Below are 9,815 nucleotides of genomic sequence, written 5' to 3'. Positions count from 1 at the left end.
AGATTCATCTGAACTACCGCGAAGAACCTTCGTTTTGACTGACGTTGGTTTTTTCACCTTACTTTGCAATAGTTCCTCTTTCTCCGGGGTGTCTGTCAAAATTCTTGTTTTACCACGCTTTCCTCCCTTTTGAAAAGTCTTTCGAGCTACGGCTTTGGGGAATGGGCGCACTACAAACGGGCTTTTAAAGTCAGCGTTATTTGCCTTGTTGTCATCAGACTACAGTGGAAGTGCCGGTGTCAAGTTTGATGTTGACGGATTTGCGGATAGTTGAAGGCTTGATTTAACTGCGCATCTGCTGACCTCTTTAGAGCAGCGGTATCGAAAGTGCGAATTGTCATGATGGTTGCCAACCTTGTTAGAGGAAATGGCACATGAAGAAGAAGAAGAAGAAGAAGAAGAAGAAGAAGAAGAAGAAGAAGAAGAAGAAGAAAGCTTGATCAGCAAGATGTCGTATTAGGATTCTCTTCTGATTCTGGATTTGGGCGATCTGTTACATAGGACGACAGATATTCGTGGTCGCCAAATGTATTTTCATTAACAGATCATATCCCTGTTTTTTCAAATCCTTTAACAATGTTTTCAGGGGTAAATGGTTTTGCAAATGCCTTGCCTACGAGTTTAGCTACGTCATACAAGCTTATAGGACGTCCAGGATGGGTCTATGGTGTTGTGGTAGGTTGTGTATGGTCCAAAAACAAGTCCTGGCCAGAGGTTCAGTTCTGTGCGAGGTGTGTGGCGGCAACGTTAATAGTACAATATTATTTTCCTTCCCCAAATCAATTACGGAAACTGCAATATGGGACTCGTGATTATCGAGTATTAGTAGCACTTTTTCTTGCTCTCTCGGCTTAACGTGGGCTATAAAATGCTGATACCATCCTGATAAATTTGCGCCTCCAATTAAACCCGGTGGTGCACCATGTAACATGTGGTCCTTGAAAAATACGCGAGGGAATATCAACATGGGCGGCACATGGTTACCGATGGCATTAACCGCAAAAATCAAAGTTACGTTCATTCCTCTTTCTCCGGATGTCATACTACCCAGTTGCTTTACACCTTCTAAGGCTATTATCTTAGGTGGGGCATGGACTGAAGAATTCCCGGTTTCATCTAAATTATAGATATTGGCAGGGGAAATCTTATAGCCTGACATTACTGTTTTAAGATTAAAAAAAAGCTTGGATATTTTCTTTGTTAAAACTGATTGACCTTGCTAGGCTTGTAGCCTCGGGTTTCTTTAACGACAATGATGGATGCCGATTCATGAAGTGTCTTAGCCATTCTTTGCCTGCAGTTGCATTTAAAGTATAATTATCTGGTATTTTTATCTTGTTTTCACGTGCGTATTGAAATTCTAAGATTCTTGCATCTTTTTTTGTGAGTCCATCATGAAGCAACGCTGCCTGTGTCAAGTACTGCTCCAACTGTGACTCTTGTTCAAGTGAAAACACTTTTTTAACATCGTTGTTCGCGTTGTATTCGAATGTAGGACGTTCAAGGTTTACATGAATTCGAATATAATTAGATAAGGTTGATCGACAAATATCATATTTTTTGGCAGCTTGTCGAACCGGAATGTTATTTTCGAGGACATCTTCGACAGCTTTCTGGAAGGCACCTACATCCACTATGTCTCTTTTTATTCCATTTTTGCTTCGTGACATTTTTTCTGTAAAGAAGTTTGGTATTAGTTTACTTGTTATTTAAGTAAAAAAGCATTTAAGTTTAATTTTGTAGAGTTTATTAGCCGAGTGTAGTGAGGTTAATAAATCACATGAGCGATAAAAATTGCCCGCGGTGCATATTAAAGCAAAGAGACCACTGAGCTTCTTCTGATTTGAAAATTATTTATTGCCTATGCATTAAAAACACACGTCAGTGCCGATTTCACCTTACTTTAGTGTCTACTTCCAGTAAAATTACAGATAAATTAGCAAAAGTAAAATGTTTTGTCTTGTTGTACCTTTGGCCATTGCCAGTTGTACCTCTGGCCAGGCTAAAGGTACAAAAAACTTAATGTCCCAAGGTACAACAATGTTTACGACTACCAAAACACATTGATTTTTTAAGGTTATGTAAACTTTATGGAGTGGTGAACACAAGTTTTAAATAGCAAACATAGTATATTTCTTACCTGGGAAATTATGGATGAAACCAGCCACAACTTTGTAACACACCGACTCTTTATATTCTCGCTAATTATTTACTTTTAACACGAAAAATTCACAAGCCTGACTAAATTCCAAAGTCTTTATATTTATGAAGCGAAACTATTGTACTGACCTCCAGTGGTCAATAGCAGAACGTTAAAGCAAAAATTCTTTCCAACACGGGGAAAACAACAATTTTAACGAAAGTGTCCAGAGGTACAAGCGCCCAAAGGTACAACACTTTCCCCTACTTAAAATTTAATATCTATGTACGCATTGATTCGGACGTAAAAATGTAAAAAGAAGGGTTTGTAACGGTTTTTCTTGTATACATATTCAATACAATGGAACAAAAACTCAATAATATATAAACGTCCTTTAAAAAACAATTTTTTCCAAAGTATATTACATTACGGAACATACAGGAATTTGAAATATGGAATAAAAAAGAAAAAAAACTTTCACTAATATTAAAACATGTTTACACACTATTTTTTCTTATTTAATAAAGCATCGACCACGCAGGGTCATTAGCCTATTTAGATTAATGTGACAGTTATATAAATATTGTGTATACATAAGTTTTTATGTATAAAATATGTGTGTTACGATATTTGTTTTAGATCTTTTGAAGCAATTGACAGTATTTAATATAAGAAAATATTTTTTGAGTAAATTTGGTTTAGCATTTTAGCATGAATAGACACGCCTAAGCAACGCTTGCAAATTATTGTGCAAATTTATTTTGAAAATCATGGTTCTGTTTGAAATGTTCTGATAGGTATCGCTCACTACTACTTTATGGTCAACCTAATCGTCCAACAGAGAGACGTCGTTCAGTAAGTTGTTGCTGATATACAGCGTAGCATAGGGGAAGACCCAAATCAGTCTATCCGCCATATGCACAGCAAATGGATATGTGTTTCGCAATTTTGCTGAAAGATCTTGGTTTGCAAGCTTACAAAATCCAACTCGTGCAAGAATTGAATCACCTAACAAGGTGCAAATTCTGTGAATGAGTCCAAAACGAAATTGCCGTTGATCCTGATTTTCATGAGCGAATTTTGTTTAGCGATGAATCTCTCTTTTGGTTAAATGGCTATGTTAACAAACAAAACTGCCATATTTGGATTGAAAATAATACTTAAGTGTGTGTTAAGGCACCATTTCATCCAGAAAAACTAACTGTTTGGTGTGCTTTGTGGGCTGGTGGAATCATTGGTCAAAAACAATGCTGGCCAGAACGTTACAGGAAATTGTGACCGCTATAGAGCCACGATTACTGACTTTTTTATTCTTCATTTGAACAACTATGACGTGCAGAAGCTGTGGTTTCAACAAGACGTCGCAACATGTCACACAGGTCGTGCCACAGTTGATTTATTAAAAGAAACGTTTGGTAAATGCATAGTTTCACGTTTCGGACCCGTGTATTGGCCTCCAATATCGTACGATTTAACACCGTCAGACTATTTTCTGTGTGGATATGTAAAGTTGACTAGTTGGAGAGCAACATTCGCCGCATTATTGCCATTATTGTTACCACAAGTGTTGGAAAAAGTCATCGAAAATTGGACTTCCATATTAGACTAGTCAGAACCAGCCGTAGCAGTCATAGCATGTTCTGAGTTTATTCACACTCGAGCTAAAATTAAAAATTGCTTTAGCAGAATTAGGTGTAGGATTGTCAAGAGAAAGAACAAAATTAAACAGTCCTCACTTTCAGGTTTCATTGATGTTTAAATTGGACAATTACCTAAATAAAAGATGTTTTATTGTCTGAAATTCTTCAATATAACAAATAGTGCAAATTTCAGTTGGATTGATCCCGTAAGTGGCTCCACTAAGAGTACGTTTTAATTTGTGGTTATTCCAAACTCTTAACTGAGCTAATCTTAGAGTATATGGATTGGCATATTTAACACAAGATAGCTTTTGGCGTAAGAAAGAACGGTAAAATTGTTGTAAAAAGTTAAAAAGAAGAATCTCTGCATTAAAGTGCAATCGACTTCAAAAAGTTTTTATTTCATTTTTACTAGGAACGACCCTTTTGTTTTAGTCAGAGAAGAATAGCTTAGTGAATCCCAGGTTTCTCTAGTATTGATTAAGACAAATAAGTTTTTAATTTGAAGACTCCAGTTATATTTTTCTGGGAGATTAGTAGTCGCATATTGACGTAGAAAGAAAATCTTAGAAAGTCGATTATTATTCATTTTCAGAATATTCAGTAACCAGTTCAAGCACCATTTAAATACATTGTATACAATTTTAACACGGCTAGTTTATAATCTAACAACGTAGTGTGGTGTCGTCAAAAATAAAAGTAACATCCTTTTACAATATTATAATTCCGGAGGCCCCAAACTGACATACAATAATTATTGTAACTAATTCTGCCCTGCTATGCTGAAAGGTCCTATCTACCAATTGTGCTATTTGAAAAAACGCAATTAACTTTAGTTTGCTGTGCCATCCGTTATATTAATAACATCAAAGTGTAATTTTGAATGAACTTGATTTGTATATATACAATTTATGGTATAATCCACGGAAGCAATTAGTTAAAGCTTACATGAGTTTTGATAGATAGAACGGTTTAGCTTAGGATTTTATTAAAAAACTCCGGTAGGACAAGATATTTTACAACAAACTTTTATTGCACTTATACCGAGATATTGTTTTACATATAAAAAAAACTTAACTTAGCCCTCTAGTGTTGTAAAAAAATTTAAAATTCTCCATTTTCGTCCTCCTCAGCTGCATAGCCTACCGGTAATTCTTCCCAAAAGTTTCTCCTGTTGGTTGGAATTATAGCTTGCAGGTTATTCAGCAAATTTTGCTTTCTCTCTTAAATAATTCCTCGGTTAGATATTCGTGGGGGTGGAAGTGTGACATCAGTTTTAAATGTACCCGCAGTTAAAAAGTTTAGTTCTGTCAAATCTTCTGTGTCATACAAGTTTTTATATTTTAATGTTTTCTGGCCTCTTGTAAAAATTGCGAGCGAAATATTATTAAGATAGCAGTGTGGTGTAAACTTTTTTAGTTTATATTTTGAACTGAAATCTGTCCACTCATAGAAATGTTTAATCTCTGATCCGACAACATCGGTCTGTTTTGTTGAATTTAGAACATATTGAACATAGTCATTAAAATCCCAAACATTCTTGGCCCTCTTTATTGATTTTTCTACCAGGTGGTGAAAATGATCTGCTGTGGGGTTGCGACATAAGGATGAATGAAGAGTTCAAATACAGACTTCCGCTTATACTTCCCATCACGTTGACATGGACGTGACCCACGTGAACATAGAAGAACAGTGGAACGAAATGAAGACATCTGTTACCACAATTGCGCATGAATATTTAAAATCAAAAAGAGAAAAGAAGCAAGAATGGATGGCAAATAAAATATTGCAGATATGGAAGAGCAAAGAAAATTAAAAGTTAGAAATGACAACGAATACAAAAAGTTGCCTAAGACTATACTAAAGGAGATAAAATGAGTAAAAGAAGCATGGCTGACGGAGAAATGTAAGGAAGTTGAAACACTACAACGCTAACACGACGATTTCCATATGTACAAAAAAATTAAAGCGGTACAGAATACCAAAAAACAACGCAATACAGGTATAGTTGTAGACACTGAAGGCCAGATTTTGACTACCATTGAAGATAAATTACGAAGATGGAAAGAATATATGCAAGAATTATTCGAAGATGTAGCACGAAGTCCGACTGAAATAAATAATCCCAACGGCCCAGAAATAACAAACGAAGAAGTAACTATGGCCATTAAGCGGATTAAAGATGGGAAATCCCAAGACCTGATGAGGTGCATGGTGAAATTTTAAAGCTACTAGGAGCACACCAACTCACAGCTCCTATGAAACTATTCAAAAATATCTATGAAACTTAAAACTTACCAAAAGACTGGCTACTATCAATATTCATTCCACTTCCTAAAAAACCGAACGCTAGAAAATGTGAAGGACATAGATTAATTAGTTTGATGGGCCATATACTTAAGGTACTTCTTACTATCATTCACTAGCGCAGACACACCAAATTAGAAGAACACCTGAGTAAAGTTCAATTTGGATTCAGAGCAGGACTCGAAACGAGGAAAGCACTTTTTAGTTTGCAAGTTCTAATACAGAGACCCAGGGATGTAAACTTCGATGTGTATGCATGTTTCATTGATTTCGAGAAGGCATTTGATAAAGTCCCACAAGGGAAACTAATCGATATCCTAAAACCATCAGGACTCGATGGTAAGGATATAAGACTGATCTCTAACAAAAAGCAACAGTATGATTAGAAAATGAACTGTCAGAGATCTTCACAGTTGTTAGACAGGGTTGCATATTGTCACCGGCATTATTGAACATATACTCTAAAAACATCTTTAGAGAGGCGTTGGATGAATCAGAAGATGGGATTGCTGTAAATTATTATGATTATTAGTAAGAACACCAACATAAACGCCTAAATTACAATAGGCGATACAACGTTAAAAAGAGTGGAAAAAATATGCTATTTGGGTTTCAATATTAAGGATACTTGGGATCCGAGCTACGAAATAAAAACTCGCATTGAAAAAGCCGGAAGCTCTTTCAACAGCCTCAGGAAAATTATCTGCAACTTATCTTTAAGTATCAATATACGCATAAGAATTCGTAGATGTTACGTTTTTGGTGTCCTCCTCTATGGAGTAGAAAGCTGGAGCCTTACAGAAGATGCCATAAAACGATTAGAGGCATTTGAAATGTGGTGCTACCGACTTATGTTGAGGGTCTCATATATACACCACACAAGTAACATAACTATTCTCCAGAGGCTAAGAAAAGACAAAGAAATTGTTAACACCATAAAAAACAGAAAATTGGCTTACTTCGGCCACATCATGCGTAATAATAAATACCGACTTCTACAGTTGATTCGACAGGGCAAGATTGAAGGTAAGAGAGGCCCTATACGTAGACGTATATATCCTGGCTGGTCAATCATAGGAAGTGGACTGGTTTAATGTCAACGGATCTATTTCTAGCTACTGTGAATAGAATAAGATGAGTCAATGTGGTTGCCAACATCTCTAGAAGATAGGCACATTCAGAAGAAGATCTTACGAATAAGTGAAATATTTTATGCTTAGAACAATAACGTCTATTTTCTTTTACTGTTCTTTTATTACCCGTATATCTTTTTAAATTTTTACTCTACGCTCTACAAAATAATAACTATAAATTTGATAAAGAATAATTTTATATCATTTTTTTATTTATAATAATGTCAAGTTCAGCAAAAATTCGAAGAATTACGCTCTAGAAAGCACGGGGGATTTATTTTAAAATTTACGAGCTAACGTATTGACCGATAATCTGCCGGAAAATTCCATTGGGTTTTATTAAATTTTTATACAGCTTTGAAGCTTGGAAGGTAGCAAAAAATAATAATCAAAGCAGATCTAGATATTTTAAAAAGTTGTATACCTTCCTCTGATTTTTTAGACAAATAATATATTTTTTAAATATAAAAAGTGTAATTAAAAGCGTTTATGCATTGTAAACGAACAGTACGACTAAAACGTAAGTGTAAAATCTTGAAATAAAATGTAAACTTATTGGATTTTGGCGTAATTAACATGTTTTTCTTATTCTAACATAATCTTAAGTTAAATTACTTCTGATATAATGCGTTAGGCTTTCACGGCCATCATATAACTTGTTAAGCTGTTTGTTCAGGCTGTTAGGCAGTTGTCTTCTGAGATTGGTTCTCGACGTTTCGCCAACACTAGGGGTTGGCATCTTCTGGAGATTTTACTGCTTCGCTTGTAAGCAGAAACTGACGCCGTGTTGTCCATTATCAGTTGATTCTCTGTGGGTATTTTCTTTGAATCTGGAGTTTTCTTGTTCTGTTTTAGGTGTTTTGTTTTGACTTGTCGTCGGAGGAGCACAGCTGGACAATCAGAGGCAAAAGGGGAATTGGTTAAAAGATCCTTTTCAGAAATTATTGTTCTAAAAACTAAATTAGTATATATGTGAATGTATATGTTTACAAAATATAATTGATAAATGTGTTGACACGCGATCGCTTGAGGGCAGCTGTGGCTGTATCCTCTGCAATAGACAGGTATCATTGTGCAATGGGATCGGGAAACCACAGAAAACCGACCCCCCTGTCTAGGCAAGCTCGAAGTGAGTGTTTAAAAGTTGCGACAACGATAATAGAGGGGAGGTGCCTCCTGTATGTCACTGTATTCGTCAGGGAGTTCGTTGCTGGCAAGGGCCAGTAGAGTTGTGGGAAGAAAGGAAATTTTGGGTTCAGGTTTTCTTCTGAATACATTGCCGATGGATAAGCAGGTAGTTTTTAAAGTGCTTTGGACTCTGAAGTTTTGGCCACAGATAGTGCTGATAATGTGTAAATCCTGCTCAGAGAGGAAAGCTTTTCATCAATGGGCTGGATGTTCGACAGGTGATGTATGAGGGCGGAGGGGTAATCGTATCGCTTGTTATTCACTCTACGCAGAATTCTCCTCTCCAATCCCAGCAGTTTTTGTGTGATATGGCCGGGCACCATAATAAAGATATTAGATCTATAATCGATGACCGGCCTAATAAATGTTTTATATGTGTGTATGAGTGATCGTGGATGTGTTCTTCTGAATTTACCACAAAGAGCATTGATTAATCCGAGTCGCTCCTAGCCTTGTTACAGACTATGTCCAGGTCGGTTCTCCAGTTCAGTGTTTAAGTAAACACTATACAGAGGTGCCGCGTTGTGCTACAAAGGCCATATTTATATTTTCTACTCGCCTGCTCTCCACTGGTTTCGGCGTGAGGGGGCGTGTCATCGTTCGTAGCTTTTCTTTTTTAGTGTTTTGTGGGAAGGGTGTTTGTAAATTTTAATATTGGTATCTATGTTTTGTTAATTTTAAGTCCTTCTTCTATCCGATAAAAATTATTTGGTTACTTATATATTTCCACCTGGCTAAGAAATTTGAGAGAGTGGTTCGTTTGCAGCTCATTAGAATTATTCAGAAGCTCGGCCAATAAAATTAAAAGAGCGATGATGATTTCCAACCTCCGATAGGAGAAAGAACCTGAAGAAGAAGAAGATATTTCCACCGCTTCCCGATATAACCGTATAGTATTGTGATGTTTTATCCAGCATCTGCGTTTTTTCAAAAAGTATTCGATATTCTCCGCTTACCGCATTACCCTCTTCTCTAGATGCTCCATGAAAAGGTTGGCTACGACCGGGCTTAGTTGGCTTCTCATTGCTACTCCATCTACCTGTTCGTAAATCTGGTCTTCACATGAAAAGTAGGTGGTAATAAGGTAGTAACTATACCGTATTTGCCTTACTACCACCTACTTCTGTTTAGTTGTAAGCAGCTTTAGGATTGAGTTAAATCGTTCTATAAAGTTTTCGCCATATTTTGACGCAGCTATTGTAGTTCCTTCATACATTAGATCAATTGTATTTATGTGTATATCTATAATAATGCTCGTTAAATTTCATCAATTAAGAACTGAGACTGTCTTAATATAAGTATAACACACTAACTCAGTTCATCTTCTAGTTTTGATCAGCATTCCATCTTTCATCGTATTTTGAACTTTTCTATCTAATCGTCTTGGACGTCTTGGATTACGATGAG

General features: G+C 36.2%; 1 protein-coding gene across 1 annotated transcript; it reads right to left on the bottom strand.

Annotated features, from left to right (window-relative positions):
- Window positions 1-640: 640 nt before the first annotated feature.
- On the bottom strand, window positions 641-1,159 carry LOC140446692 (uncharacterized). The gene has a single exon (XM_072539288.1). It carries the CDS (start codon window positions 1,157-1,159, stop codon window positions 641-643), a length of 519 nt encoding a protein of 172 aa, XP_072395389.1.
- Between the last annotated feature and the right edge of the window lie 8,656 nt (window positions 1,160-9,815).

This window comes from Diabrotica undecimpunctata, chromosome 7 (genome assembly GCF_040954645.1).
Source record: "Diabrotica undecimpunctata isolate CICGRU chromosome 7, icDiaUnde3, whole genome shotgun sequence".
In the NCBI taxonomy this organism is placed as follows: Eukaryota; Metazoa; Arthropoda; class Insecta; order Coleoptera; family Chrysomelidae; genus Diabrotica; species Diabrotica undecimpunctata.
This window is presented reverse-complemented; position numbering and strand designations above follow the sequence as displayed.

Bases quoted from the DNA above. Each gene is read 5' to 3' on its own strand.
- LOC140446692 (XM_072539288.1), bottom strand. From the start codon at position 1,159: ATGTCAGGCTATAAGATTTCCCCTGCCAATATCTATAATTTAGATGAA.